The 15,982-nt window shown below is 46.6% G+C and overlaps 1 protein-coding gene and 1 gene segment (V, D, J or C); one reads left to right on the forward strand and one right to left on the reverse strand.

Moving 5' to 3' along the window:
- The window catches only part of stard3nl (STARD3 N-terminal like), a 168,212-nt gene that overhangs the window by 4,917 nt on the left and 147,313 nt on the right, over nucleotides 1–15,982 (reverse strand). Inside the window, exon 10 of one of the 2 annotated variants that reach the window (XM_070889308.1) lies at nucleotides 13,017–13,177. The exons of the other annotated variant lie outside the window; for it this stretch is intronic. The gene's annotated coding sequence lies outside the window, so the exon portion shown is untranslated. Of the gene's footprint in view, nucleotides 1–13,016; nucleotides 13,178–15,982 lie in introns of those variants that run through there. 2 annotated transcript variants of the gene reach the window in all.
- On the forward strand, nucleotides 91–2,534 carry LOC139264548 (probable non-functional T cell receptor gamma variable 10). The segment is given in 2 exon segments: nucleotides 91–115; nucleotides 2,215–2,534. Coding segments are annotated over 2 exon segments (345 nt in total).

A 15,982-nucleotide genomic window follows, 5' to 3' on the forward strand; every position in this document is an offset into this window, starting at 1 on the left:
TCTTCTCCGGCCACACTGGGCTCGCCACGGCTGGCAAAATCATGGCCATGGTTTCTGAGCTGCTAGACCAAGAAATGTAATGGGTCAGAGATGAACAACATAGGATCCAAGGCAGGTAGGTTTCCTGCAGTTTTACTTAATTTATCTTTGGTGACCAAGGTGAAACTTTGTAGAACCTTTCCTCAGCAGGTTGTATATGGTTTTGTGAAGGATCAGGCTTCATGGGCCAGATGGGCTATACTTCTGTTCACAGATGTGAGCCTGATTCATTTATGACTTCGAAGCTCATTAGATATCTGGTCAGTTTCACTTGTGGAACTGCAAACTATATTGTATGGCTAGACATTAAAGGATAGAAAGAAGAAAGAACTTGCATGTGCATAGCACCTTCAATGAACTCGGAATTTTCCAACGTGTTTCACAATTAATGAAGTGTTGTCATTTTTGTAATGCATGGATATGGAGCAGCCAATTTGCACTCAACAAGGTCCCTCATACAGCAATGAGCTAAATGCAAAAAATTATCTGTTTTAGTGACATTGGTTGAGGGATAAATATTGGTAGAACACCAGGAGAACACCCCTGCTTTCTTTGAATAGTGCCATGGATTGTTTTACATCCACCTAAGAGGGCTGATAGGACCTCAGTTTGAAACAAATAAAGAGAGAAAGAAAGTAGAGGTGAAAAATAAAGGAGAGGAGAGCAGAGAAAGAGTGAGAAATGGAGAGAAAGAAAGAGAAAGTCACAGAGAAATAAACAGGAAGCAAAAGAGAGAGTAGGAGTGAGAAAAAGAGAAAGCGGGAGAGAGTAGGAGAGAGAAAGTGAGAAAGACAGAGAAAGAGAGAAAGAGAGAAGAGGAAGAAAGAGAGAATACGAGAGAGAAAGACAGAAAGAGAAAGAGAGAGAAAGAAAGAGAGAGAGGAGAGGTAAAAGAGAGAGATAGAGAGAAAGAAAGAGAAAGTGCGAGAAAGTGAGAGAGAGCAAGAGAGAAAGAGAGAGAGAGAGACAGAGCAAAATACAGGGAGACAGAGAGAAATAGAGAGAAAGAGGAGAGAGAGTGAGAAAGGGAGCAAGAAAGGGAGAGCGAACGAGAACGAGCAGGAGAGAATGTGTGGGAGAAAGAGCGAGGGAGAGAGAATGGGAGTGAGTGAGCAGGAGAGTCAGAAAGGCAAAGTGAAAGAGAGAAAGAAAGATAGAGAAAGCGAGAGAGGTAAGGATGAATGAGGGAGAGAAAGAGAAAGAGAGAGAAAGGGGGGTGTGGGTGGGGGTGACAGAGAGAGAACGAGAGGGAGAAAGAGAAATAAGTAAAAAGTAAGATTAAGATAAAGAGCTGCACATATGAAGTAAAGATAGGTGACACATTTACTGTATGAATGGCTTTGAAATAGCCCAGGATGAAGTTGAGAGAGACCCTGGAGTCTCAGTAGATGCAGAGCATCAATCAACTAAGACAATAGAATGTTGAGCTCCAATGGCCCAAACTGTGACTATGTCAAAGGAGGTAATGGTCAAACTGTACAGTGCTCTGGTCAGACCACATCGAGCACTGTCTCCAGCTCCAGACAGACACACAGGAGACATTGAACTGCTGGAGGCAGTGCAGGGAGGAATCAAAAGGCTGTTCCTACTATCAGGCGTTTGAGTTGTGAGCAAAGATTGAAGAAATTTAGGCTCTTGGTTCTTGCCAAGAGGCGTCTGAGCGATGTTCTTAGAGGTGTGTAAGATTGTTACTGGAATGGAAAAGGTAGATCTGTAAAAAATGCCTCTCTGAATTAATGCCTCTCGGAATAGGACAAGGGAACGTAGGACAATAGAAGGAAACTCTCGGAAGCTATCAGGAGGCTGACCACCACTAGGGAGCAACACATGGGATGCACTTCCAGGGCAGCGTGGTTGAGCTGAAAGCCTGCTAAAACCCGATCACAGTGAATATCAAGGTGGAACGTCACAGCCACCAAATGCAAACGCCATCATTCAGGCTACTTGGAGAGCCAACACTGGGTAAGATCGATTGACATCATTTCCGCTATCACAGCAGCCCAGCAACAGGTATTTGTGAAGCTTGGTGTTAGATACAAACATGATGGACCGCATCATTGTGATTTTACTGACCTTCCTCGGTCAGTATTTTAGGTTCCAACTGATCATTTTCATCAATCTCTAGCGTCCGCATTGCGAAATAATTTGATTAATTTGTATTCTTTTGTCCTGCAGGAAAATCTGTTGCTCAAACCTTGACACAGTCTCCATTATCGATGACCAGAGCTCCGATGAAAACGGTACGGTTTTACTGTAAGGTTGAAGGGACAGTGTTCGAGGATATTACCATACACTGGTACCGGCAGACCCCGGCTCAAGGGCTGCAACGCATGATGTATTTTAGGAATCCATCCGATACGAACAAGGATATGTACAACAAACTAATATCTGCTGAAAAAGTACCTGCAACCAATTCCTGCAATCTGCTTATGAGGGAGATCCAGAAGGACGATGCCGGCATCTATTACTGTGCTTATTGGAAACACAGTGACTGAAAGCGATGGGAAATCCATACAAAAACCAAACTTGCACGAACACAATCATGTTAATTTTGTGCAAATACACAAACCACAGGTGTAGCGTTCGGAGATTTCAACTAACATCTGCTTTTAACTCCACTGTGAGCTGGATAGATAGTTCGTTATTTTCACTATGTTATTTGCATATTATTTTTGAACTGGGACGAATAAAATTGCTTTGTTAAATGCGTGCGATATAATTATCACAGATCTCTCTCTCTATATATATATTCCATAAATTGATACAACAGATCACTTACTATTTAAACTAACAGCTCGGTTCTCTTCATCACATTCCAAAACCCCCCCATGATAAGTTTCAAAGCTTCCCGCAGTCACACGGCCATCACTGAATATGCCACCTAAACTGTTGTGTATGGAGAAAGAGTCAGACTGAACACTGAGCTCAAAGTAAAGTGTGACCTTAGTCTTTTATTGCAGGTCTCCAGAGTGACTCTCCAACCTGTGAAGCCTCCTAAAATACCTGTGCTCCCAAGGGATTATGGGATCCCTTGGGATTCCAGGGGATGAGCCCTCTGGTGGCTGTACAGAGTAAATATAAGTCCACATATATAACAACACTCCGCCCCCCCTCCCCGCCCCCAAAAAGTCAATAGTGTAACTATTTACAATGTGAGTCGATCTGGGGCCATTCTTGCCCTGGCTGATCGTCTCGGTGTAAAAGCTGGTGTTGTTGAATCATTTGTTGGTCCCTCGCTGGGCTGCTGTGCAGATGACCTTGCTGGGCTGCCTGGTGTGTTGGGCCCTGCAGGGCTACTGTGGATGATGGGTTCTGCTTCATGGTCAACCATGGTGCCGGTTGCCACTGGTGTGTATGTTGGGGGATCAAAAAAGGTAGGGTCCAAGGTGGGTTGCTCAGGATAGTCCGTGAATCTAAGTTTGATTTGGTCCAAGTGTTTCCGGTGAATGAAAGTTTGACCCGAAACACCCTGCTCCCCTCTTTGGCCACGACAGTGCCGGGAAGTCACTTGGGACCTTGTCCATAATTCAATACAAATACAGGATCATTGATTTCAATCTCGCGTGACACATTTGCGCTATCATGGTATGCACTTTGTTGAAGCCGCCTGCTCTCTACCTGTTCATGTAGATCAGGGTGAACTAACGAGCGCCTTGTCTTGAGTGCTCTTTTCATGAGCAATTCAGCAGGTGGGATCCCAGTGAGTGAGTGGGTCTCATGCGGTAGCTAAGCAGGACTCGGGATAGGCAAGTCAGCAGTGAGCCTTCAGTGACCCTCTTCAAGCCTTGCTGGATGGTTTGCACTGCTCTCTCTGCCTGACCATTGGGCGCTGGTTTTAACGAGGCAGATGTGACATGTTTGATCTCATTACAGGTCATAGAAACATAGAAAATAGGTGCAGGATTAGGCCATTCGGCCCTTCGAGCCTGCACTACCATTCAATAAGATCATGGCTGATCATTCACCTCAGTACCCCTTTCCTGTTTTCTCTCCATACCCCTTAAGGGCCTAACTCCCCCTTGAATATATCCAATGAACTGGCATCAACAACTCTCATGCGGTAGCTAAGCAGGACTCGGGATAGGCGAGTCAGCAGTGAGCCTTCAGTGACCCTCTTCAAGCCTTGCTGGATGGTTTGCACTGCTCTCTCTGCCTGACCATTGGGCGCTGGTTTTAACGAGGCAGATGTGACATGTTTGATCTCATTACAGGTCATAGAAACATAGAAAATAGGTGCAGGATTAGGCCATTCGGCCCTTCGAGCCTGCACTACCATTCAATAAGATCATGGCTGATCATTCACCTCAGTACCCCTTTCCTGTTTTCTCTCTGAGGTAGGGAATTCCACAGGTTAACAACTCTCTGAGTGAAGAAGTTTCTCCTCATCTCAGTCCTAAATGGCTTACCCCTTACCCTTCGACTATGTCCCCTGGTTCTGGACTTCCCCAACATCGGGAACATTCTTCCTGATCTAACCTGTCCAGTGGTCTGCCATGCATTTGCCCACTCACCTAACCTGTCCAAGTCACCCTGCAGCCTCTTAACATCCTCCTCACAGCTCACACCTCCACCCAGCTTAGTGTCATCTGGAAACTTGGAGATATTACACTGAATTCCTTCATCTAAATCATTGATGTATATTGTAAATAGCTAGGTCCCAGCACTGAGCCCTGTGGCACACCACTATTCACTGCCTGCCATTCTGAAAAGGACCCGTTTATCCCGGCTCTCTGCTTCCTGTCTGCCAACCAGTTCTCTATCCACGTCAGTACATTAGCCCCAATACCACGTGCTTTAATTTTGCACACCAATCTCTTGTGTGGGACCTTATCAAAAGCCTTTTGTAAGTCCAAATACACCACATCCACTGGTTCTCCCATGTCCACTCTACCCGTTACATCCTCAAAAAATTCTAGAAGATTTGTCAAGCAGGATTTCCATTTCATAAATCCATGCTGACTTAGGCCGATCCTGTCACTGCTTTCCAAATGTGCTGCTCTTTCGTCTTTAATAATTGATTCCAACATTTTCCCCACTACTGATGTCAGGCTAACCGGTCTATAATTATCTATTTTCTCTCTCCCTCCTTTCTTAAAAAGTGATGTTACATTAGCTAACCTCCGTCCATAGGAACCAATCCACAGTCGATAGACTGTTGGAAAATGATCACCAATGCATCCACTATTACTAGGACCACTTCCTTATGTACTCTGGATGCAGACTATCAGACCCCGGGGATTTATCGGCCTTTAATCCCATCAATTTCCCTAACACCATATCCCGCCTAATAAGGATTTCCTTCAGTTCTTCCTTCTTACTAGACCCTCGGTCCCCTAGTATTTCCGGAAGGTTATTTGTGTCTTCCTTTGTGAAGACAGAACCAAAGTACTTGTTTAACTGGTCCACCATTTCTTTGTTCCCCATTATAAATTCACTTGAATCTGATTGCAATGGACCTACGTTTGTTTTCACTAATCTTTTTCTTTTCACCTATCTATAGAAGCTTTTGCAGTCAGTTTTTATGTTCCCAGCAAGCTTCCTCTCAAACTCTATTTTCCCCCTCCTAATTAAACCCTTTGTCCTCCTCTGCTGTATTACGAAATTCTCCCAGTCCTCAGGTCTGTTGCTTTTTCTGGCCAATTTCTATGCCTCTTCCTTGGATTTAACACTATCCTTAATTTCCCCTGTTAGCCACGGTTGAGCAACTTTCCCCGTTTTATTTTTACTCCAGACAGGGATGTACGATTGTTGAAGTTCATCCATGTGATCTTTAAATGTTTGCCATTGCCTATCCACCGTCAATCCTTTAAGTATCACTCGCCAGTGTATTCTAGCCAATTCACGTTTCATACCATCGGAATTACCTTTCCTTAAGTTCAGGACCCTGGTCTCTAAATTAACTGTGTCACTCTCCATCTTAATAAAGAATTCTATGATATTCTGGTCACTCTTCCCCAAGGGGCCTTGCACAACAGGATTGCTAATAGTCCTTTCTCATTACTCATCAACCAGTCTAGGATGGCCAGCTCTCTAGTTGGTTCCTCGACATATTGGTCTAGAAAACCATCCCTTATACACTCCAGGAAATCCTCCTCCACCGTATTGCTACCAGTTTAGTTAGTCCAATCAATATGTAGATTAAAGTCACCCATGATAACTGCTGTACCTTTATTGAACGCATCCCTAATTTCTTATTTGATGCTGTCCCCAACCTCACTACTACTGTTTGGTGGTCTGTACACAACTCCCACTATCGTTTTCTGCCATTTGGAATTCCGTAGCTCCACCCATACAGATTCCACATCATTGAAGCTAATGTCCTTCCTTACTATTGCACTAATTTCCTCTTTAACCAGCAACGCCACACTACCTCCTTTTCCTTTCTGTCTATCCTTCCTAAATGTTGAATACCCCTGGATGTTGAGTTCCCAGCCTTGGTCACCATGGAGCCATGTCTCCTTGATGCCAATTACATCATATCCGTTAACTGCTATCTGCACAGTTAATTCATCCACCTTATTCTGAATACTCCTCGCAATGAGGCACAGAGCCTTCAGGCTTGTTGTTTTAACACACTTTGCCCCTTTAGAATTTTGCTGTAATGTGGTTCTTTTTGGTTTTTGCCTTGGGTTTCTCTGCCTTCCACTTTTACTTTTCTTTTTTCTATCTCTTGCTTCTGTCCACATTCTACTTCCCTCTGTCTCCCTGCATAGGTTCCCATCCCCCTGCCATATTACTTTAACTCTTCCCCAACAGCACTAGCAAACACTCCCCCTAGGACATTGGTTCTGGTCCTGCCCAAGTGCAGACCGTCCGGTTTGTTCTGATCCCACCTCCCCCAGAACTGGTTCCAATGTCCCAGGAATTTGAATCCCTCCCTTCTGCATCACTCCTCAAGTCACGTATTCATCTGAGCTATCCTGTGATCATGAATTCTTTGAACTCAGCACTGGAAAAACATGGCCCATTGTCGCGCACCAGAACATCGGGTAAGCTGTTTGTGGCAAACATGGCCTGCATGCTTTCAGTAGTGGCAGCGGACATGCTAGCCGACATTATCTCACATTCAATCCACTACAACCACAAGGAACATTTTACTCAAGAACGGGCCTGCATAGTCGACGTGTACCCTTGACCACGGTTTTGAGGGCCAAGACCATAAACTTAGCGGCGCCTCCCTGGGTACATTGCTTAACTGCGAGCATGTATTACATTTGTGAATGCAGGACTCTAAGTCCGCATTGATACCGGGCCACCACACATGGGATCTGGCTATCGCTTTCATCATTACGATGCCTGGGTAGGTACTGTGGAGGTCATTGATGAAGGTGTCTCTGCCCTTCTTGAGGACCACTACTCGATTGCCCCACAGAAGGCAGTCTGCCTGGATAGACATTTCATCTTTGCGCCGCTGGAACTGCTTTATCTCTTCCTGCATTTCCACTGGGATACTGGACCAGCTCCCATGAAGCACTCAGCTTTTGACTAGAGATAATAAGGGTTCCTGGATTGTCCAGGTTTTGAACTGCTGGGCAGTGATGGGCGATTGCTTACTCTCAAATGCTTCCATAACCATGGCTAGATCTGTGGCTGCGCCATTTCCTCCCCCGTGGTGGGCAATGGCAACCTACTGAGAGCATCGGCGCAGTTTCCTGTGCCTGGCCTGTGGTGGATGGCATAGTTGTATGCAGACAGCGTGAGCGCCCATCTCTGGATGCGGTCCGATGCATTGGTATTTATCCATTTACTCTCGGAAAACCGGGATTATAAGTGGCTTATGATCAGTTTCCAATTTGAATTTTAGCCCAAACAGGTATTTATGCATTCTCTTTACCCCATAGACACACGCTAATGCTTCTTTTTCAATCATGCTGTCGGCTCTCTCAGCTTCAGACAGACTCCTGGATGCATAAGCAATCGGTAGCAGTTCCCTAAAATCATTAGCTTGTTGCAATACACACCTAATGCCACATGACAACGCATCACATGCTAGTACCAAACGCTTACATTGATCATACAATTTGTTTGAGCATAACAATTTTCTCGCTTTTACAAAGGCATTTTCTTGGCTTTTGCCCCAAACCCATTCGCCTCCTTTATCGTAGTAAGACATGTAGTGGTTCTAGCAGTGTGCTGCGACCCGGTAAGAAGTTATCAAAGTAATTCAAGAGTCCCAGAAACGACTGCAGCTCCGTCACATTCTGTGGCCTCGGTGCATACTCGATTTCCTCCGTCTTCGTGTTGGTGGGTCTGATGCCGTCCGCCACAATCCTCCTTCCCAAGAGCTCCACTTCAGGTGCCAGGAAAATACACTTCGAGCATTTTAACCTGAGCCCCAGGCAGTTGAGTCGACTAAGAACCTCCTCCAGGTTCTGCAGGTGCTTGACTGTGTTTCGGCCTGTGACCAAGATGTCATCCTGGAAGACCACAATGTGCGGGACCGACTTCACTAAACTTTCCATGTTTCTCTGGAATATCGCTGCCGCTGATCGGATTCCAAATGGACATCTGTTATAAACAAAGAGACCTTTGTGCGTGTTGATACAGGTGAGGGCCTTCGATGATTCCTCCAGTTCCTGCGTCATGTAGGCTGAAGTCAGATTCAGCTTCGTGAACGTCTTTCCTCCCGCCAGCGTTGCAAAGAGGTCGTCGGCTTTTGGTAGTGGGTATTGGTCCTGCAGGGAGAAACGATTGAAAGTTACTTTGTAATCGCCACAGATTCTGACAGTGCCATCTCCCTTGAGGACTGGGACAATAGGACTGGCCCACTCGCTGAACTCGATTGGTAAAATGATGCCCTCTTGTTGCAGCCAGTCTCGCTCGATCTCTACCCTTTCTCTCATCATGTACGGTGCTTCTCTCGCCTTGTGATGGATGGGTTGCGCCCCCGGAATTCGGTGGATCTGCACTTTTGCTCCTTGGAATTTCCTAATGCCTGGTTCGAACAGCGAAGGAAATTTGTTTAAGACCTGGGCACACGAAGTGTCGTCAGCGGGTGATAGCGCTCGGATGTCGCCCCAATTCCAGCATATCTTTCCCAGCCAGCTCCTGCCGAGCAGCATGGGACCATCGCCCGGTACCACCCAGAGTGGTAGCTTGTGCACTGCTCCATCATAGGAGACCTTTGCGGTAGCACTGCCGTGTAAGTTCTTAGTTTCGTGAGAACTGGAGTTAGGACTGGCCTTGAGGTTTGTTGCACCAGAACTTTTTGAAAGTCTTTTTGCCGATGATGGACTGGCTTCATTGACACCGGGAGTCCACTTAGTTCAACATTCAGCTTTATCGGGGGACAGTTCGTGGTGAATGTGTGCACCCCATGTACCTCTGCCTCCTCGGTCTGAGGCTCTGGTTCATTGTGATCCTCCATGGATCTGTCCTCCTCTGCAACATAGTGGTTTGCAGGTTTACCAGGCTTTGCAGCTTGCCTGCACACTCGTTGGAGGTGTCCCATTGTTCCACAGCCCTTGCAAATGTACTCTTTGAATCAGCATGAATGGAAACAATGATCACCCCCGCAGCGCAAACAAGGTGTTAATGGCCTTGCATTCATCTGCCTTGATGGTGGACCCTGAGTCATCTGCGGACATGCTGCTGAAGGTATGTGTGACCTGCCCTGCATGTTACGATTTGAAAACAACATCACTTTGTTCACAGTACTTGTAGCAGCACTTGTGTGCTGAGAGATTTGCTTCGTATTGTCACTGGTAGCAATGAACGCCTGGGCTATCGCTATGGCCTTACTCAAGGTTGGGGTCTTTGCAGTCAAAAGTTTGCGAAGTATGGTTTCGTGGCCAATGCCAAGTACGAAAAAGTCTCTGAGCATGTGCTCCAAATGTCCTTCAAATTCGCAATGTCCTGCAAGGCGTCTCAGCTCGGCGACATAACTCGCTACTTCCTGGCCTTCAGCCCTTTTGTAGGTGTAGAATCGGTACCTCGCCATCAGAACGCTTTCCTTTGGGTTCAAATGCTCTCGGACCAGTTTGCACCAATCGTTGTACGATTTCTCCGTGGGTTTCGCTGGAGAGAGCAGATTCTTCATGAGGCCATACGTTGGTGCCCCACAGATGGTGAAACATAGAAACATAGAAACATAGAAAATAGGTGCAGGAGCAGGCCATTCAGCCCTTCTAGCCTTCACCGCCATTTAATGAGTTCATGGCTGAACATGAAACTTCAGTACCCCCTTCCTGCTTTCTCGCCATAACCCTTGATCCCCCGAGTAGTAAGGACTTCATCTAACTCCCTTTTGAATATATTTAGTGAATTGGCCTCAACTACTTTCTGTGGTAGAGAATTCCACAGGTTCACCACTCTCTGGGTGAAGAAGTTTCTCCTCATCTCGGTCCTAAATGGCTTACCCCTTATCCTCAGACTATGACCCCTGATTCTGGACTTCCCCAACATTGGGAACATTCTTTCTGCATCTAACCTGTCTAAACCCGTCAGAATTTTAAACGTTTCTATGAGGTCCCCTCTCATTCTTCTGAACTCCAGTGAATACAAGCCCAGTTGATCCAATCTTTCTTGATAGGTCAGTCCCGCCATCCCAGGAATCAGTCTGGTGAACCTTCGCTGCACTCCCTCAATAGCAAGAATGTCCTTCCTCAAGTTAGGAGACCAAAACTGTACACAATACTCCAGGTGTGGCCTCACCAAGGCCCTGTACAACTGTAGCAACACCTCCCTGCCCCTGTATTCAAATCCCCTCGCTATGAAGGCCAACATGCCATTTGCTTTCTTAACCGCCTGCTGTACCTGCATGCTAACCTTCAATGACTGATGTACCATGACACCCAGGTCTCGTTGCACCTTCCCTTTTCCTAATCTGTCACCATTCAGATAATAGTCTGTCTCTCTGTTTTTACCACCAAAGTGGATAACCTCACATTTATCCACATTATACTTCATCTGCCATGCATTTGCCCACTCACCTAACTTATCCAAGTCACTCTGCAGCCTAATAGCATCCTCCTCGCAGCTCACACTGCCACCCAACTTAGTATCATCCGCAAATTTGGAGATACTACATTTAATCCCCTCGTCTAAATCATTAATGTACAATGTAAACAGCTGGGGCCCCAGCACAGAACCTTGCGGCACTCCACTAGTCACTGCCTGCCATTCTGAAAAGTACCCGTTTACTCCTACTCTTTGCTTCCTGTCTGACAACCAGTTCTCAATCCACGTCAGCACACTACCCCCAATCCCATGTGCTTTAACTTTGCACATTAATCTCTTGTGTGGGACCTTGTCGAAAGCCTTCTGAAAGTCCAAATATACCACATCAACTGGTTCTCCTTTGTCCACTTTACTGGAAACATCCTCAAAAAAGTCCAGAAGATTTGTCAAGCATGATTTCCCTTTCACAAATCCATGCTGACTTGGACCTATCATGTCACCATTTTCCAGATGCACTGCTATGACATCCTTAATAAGTGAGGAGGATTGCCCTTCATTTGGCAGTGTTCTCTTCCCCATTTAGTTCATTGGCCATGAAGTATTGGTCGAGTCGCTGCACGAAAGTTTCCCAATCATCTCCCTCCGAGAATTTCTCCAGGATGCCCACTGTTCTCTGCATCTTTGGGTTAACTATCTGTATCTCATTGGCAGTTGTTGTGAATGGAGAAAGAGTCAGACTGAGCACTGTGAGCTCAAAGTAAAGTGTGACCGTAATCTCCAGTTCTCCATTCACAACAACTGCCAATGAGATACAGATAGTTAACCCAACGATGCAGAGAACAGTGGGCATCCTGGAGAAATTCTCGGAGGGAGATGATTGGGAAACTTTTGTGCAGCGACTCGACCAATACTTCGTGGCCAATGAACTAGATGGGGAAGAGAACACTACCAAATGAAGGGCAATCCTCCTCACCATCTGTGGGGCACCAACGTATGGCCTCATGAAGGGATTATGGGATCCCTTGGGACTCCAGGGGATGAGCCCTCTGGTGGCTGTACAGAGTAAATACAAGTTCACATATATAACGCAAACCATCAAGCCAACTCCGTTGGTACTTTCAGTCATTGTTCTGTCGTAGGAACGGAGGAGGCCATTCAGCTTTTTGAGCTAGCTCCGCCTTTTAATGAGATAATGGTTGATCTGTATCTGAACTTCATCTAGCCGTCTGGGCTCGAAATCCTTTTATACTCTTGGCTAGCAAAAATGTATCGATCTCGGATTAAAGATTGTTAATTGAGCTAGTAGCTACCTCTTTTTGTGGGAGAGAGTTCCACACCTCTGCCATCCTTTGCATGAAGAGATGTTTTCTTACTTCTCTCCTGAATGGCCTGGCTCTGATTTAAAGGTCCCAGACTCTCCATCGACCCGCCCCTCCCCCCAGCCCCCAGCAAAAGGTTCTCCTACATTATCAGTTCCTTTCAAGATCCTAAAAACTTCTATTAAATCACCCCTTAACCTAATATATTCCAGAGAATACAAGCCTAGTTTATGTAATCGCTCCTCATAATCCAACCCTTGGAACCCTGGCAACATTCTCGTGAATCTGGGCTGTACTTCTTCCAAGGCCAATATATCCTTTCTAAGGTGAAATGCCCAGAACTGTACACAGTACTCCAGATGTTTCTAACTAGGGCTGTTTAGCTGTAGCAAAACATCCTCCCCTTTATATTGTAGCCCTCTAATTATAAAGGTTAACATTTCATAGCTGTTACGTCTCAAATAAAGCAATGTGACTGAGTACTGTAGACTTGACTAAGTGTGATCTTAGTCTCTTTATTCTGACTCCAGAATGCTGGCACAGCATGGGTGGCCTGCTTATATGCAGTGCTCCCAAGGGATGCTGGGATCCCTTGGAATTCCAAATGATGTGCCCTCTGATGGCAGTAGAATGCTGGTTACAAAGTGTTGCATACATATCACTCCCCCCCAAAGTCAATAGTACATTTATTTACAGGATGAGACGATCTGGGGCTTTCCGCTCCCTAGTCGATCGTGTCGGTACAAACACAGGTGCAGGTGAGTTGGTTGAGCCTTCGCTGGGCTGCTGCACAGCCGGCCTTGCACGGCTGCTGAGGATGATGAGTTCAACTTCGTGGTCAACCGTGATGTCGGTTGCCACTTGTGTGTGTATCGGAGGGTCGAAGTTGGTGATGTCCTCTTCAGATTGCTCATGGCTGCCTGTGAATCACAGTTTGGTTAGGTCCAAATGCATTCTGCAAGTTAGTCCATTTGCAAGTTTGACATTAAACACCCTACTCCCTTCTTTGGCTACGACAGTGCCAGCAAGTCATTTGGGACCATATCTATAGCTGAGTAAAATACAGGGTCATTGACTTCAATATCGTGTGACAAATTTGCGCGGTCATGATACATGCTTTGTTGATGCCGCCTGCCCTCGACATGATCATGGGGATCAGGGTGGACTAGAGAGAGCCTTGTTTTGAGTGCCCTTTTCATGAGCAGCTCGGCTGGGGGAACCCCGGTGAGCGAGTGGGGTCTTGTGCGGTAGCTGATCAGATTTCAGGACAGGCGGGTCTGCAGGGAGCCTTCCGACACGCGTTTCAAGCTTTACTTGATGCTTTGGACTGCTCGTTCTGCCTGGCCGTTAGATGCGGGCTTGAACGGGGCAGATGTGATGGACTTGATCCCATTGCGGGTCATGAATTACTTGAATTCAGCGCTCATGAAGCACGGCCCATTGTCGCTGACAAGGACATCAGGCAGGCCGTGCGTGACAAACATGGCTCATAGGCTTTTGATGGTGGCAGTGGACATGCTTACAGACATTATTACACACTCAATCCATTTTGAATAAGCACCCACAAAAACCAAAAATATTTTGCCTAGAAACGGGCCAGCGAAGTCAACGTGGATCCTGGACCACGGTTTGGAGGGCCATGACCACAAACTTAGCGGTAACTCCCTGGGTGCATTGCTCGGTTGAGAGCAAGTGTTGCATTGCCGCATGCAAGACCCCAAGTCTGAGTCGATGCCGGGCCATCACACATGGGATCTGGCTATAGCTTTCATCATTAATATGCCTGGGTGGGTACTGTGTAGGTCGCGTATGAACGTTTCCCTGCCTTTCTTAGGCAAAATCACGCGATTACCTCACAAAAGACAGTCCGCCTGTATGGACATTTCGACTTTGCGGCGCTGGGACGGCTTGATCTCTTCATGCATCATCGCTGGGACACTGGACCAGCTCCAATGGAGGACACAGTTTTTTTTACAAAGGACAGTAAAGGATCCTGGCTGGTCCAGGTCCTGATCTGGCGGGCTGTAACGGGTGACTTTTCGTTTTCAAATGCATCCATCACCAAGAGCAAGTCTGCAGGCTGTGCCATTTCTACCCCGGTGGTGTGCAATGGTAGCCGACTGAGAGCATCAGCGCAGTTCTCTATGCCTGGCCTGTGGCAAATTACATAGTTATATGCAGACAGCATGAGTGCCCATCTTTGGATGTGAGCAGAGGCATTGGTATTACTACCTTTGCTCTCTGTGAGTAGCGATATGGGCGGCTTATGGTCAGTTTCTAACTTGAACTTAAGCCCAAACAGATACTGGTGCATTTTTTTCACCCCATAAATGCATGCCAGAGCTTCTTTTTCAATAATGCTGTTGGCCCTTTTGGCCTTAGACAAACTCCTGGATGCATAAACGACTGGTTGCAATGTTCCCGATTCATTTGCTTGTTGTAACACAGACCCGACCCCGTATGAAGACGCATCGCAAGCTAGCACTAAACGTTAACATGGGTCATACAGAACAAGCAGTTTGTTTGATCATAACAGATTTCTAACTTTCTCAAAAGCAGCCTCTTGTGATTTCCCCCATACCCAGTCATCTCCCTTGCATAGCAACACATGTAGAGGTTCTAGCAAGGTGCTTAACCCGGGTAAGAAATTACCAAAATAATTGAGGTGTCCCAGGAACGACCGCAGCTCCGTCATGTTTTGTGGTCTCGGCGCGTTCTTGATGGCCTCCTTCTTGGCGTCGGTGGGTCTGATGCCATCTGCCACGATTCTTCTCCCTAAGAACTCAACCTCTGGCGCCAGGAAAACACACTTCGAGCATTTCAACCTGAGTCCCACACGATCTAGCTGACTTAGAACCTCTTCCAGGTTCTGCAAGTGTTCGATGGTGTCCCGACCTGTGACCAATATGTCGTCCTGGAAAACCACAGTGCGCGGAACCAACTTTAGCAGACTCTCCATGTTCCTTTGAAAAACAGCCTCAGCCGATCAAATCCCAAACAGGCATCTATTGTAGATGAACAGACCTTTGTGTGTGTTGATGCAGGTGAGGCCTTTCGAAGATTCCTCCAGCACCTGCGTCATGTAGGCCGAGGTCAGGTCCAACTTGGCGAACGCCTTTCCTCCAGCCAGCGTCGCAAATAAGTCATCTGCCTTGGGTAGCGGGTACTGGTCCTGCAGCGAAAAATGGTTAATCGTTACTTTATAGTCCCCACAATTTCTGACCATGCCATTGCCCTTGAGAACCGGAACAATCGGACTGGCCCACTCGTTGAACTCCACCGGCGCGATGATGCTCTCTCATTGCAGCCTGTCCAGCTCGATCTCCACTTTCTCTCACATCATGTATGCCACCGCCCGTGCCTTTTGGTGGATGGGTCATGTACCGGGATTCAAGTGGATCTGCACCTTCGCCCCAGAGAAATTTCTCAAACAACGATGGGAACTTGCTCAAAACTTGCTCAAAACCTGGGCACATGAGGCGCCGTCGACGGACGAAAGCGCTTGGAAGTCGCCCCAGTTCCAGCAGATTTTTCCCAGCCAGCTTCTGCTGAACAGTGTGGGGCCATCTCCTGGTTCAATCCATAATTGTAATTCATACACCGCTCCATCATAGGAGACTTTTACTGCTGCACTGCCAATTACAGGAATCAGCTCTTTAGTTTAAGTTCTCAGTTTGGTATGAATAGGGCTCAGCTTGGGCCTTTGTGCTTTGTTGCACCACAGC

The sequence above is a fragment of the Pristiophorus japonicus genome, chromosome 1, assembly GCF_044704955.1.
Source record: "Pristiophorus japonicus isolate sPriJap1 chromosome 1, sPriJap1.hap1, whole genome shotgun sequence".
Lineage (NCBI taxonomy): Eukaryota > Metazoa > Chordata > Chondrichthyes > Pristiophoridae > Pristiophorus > Pristiophorus japonicus.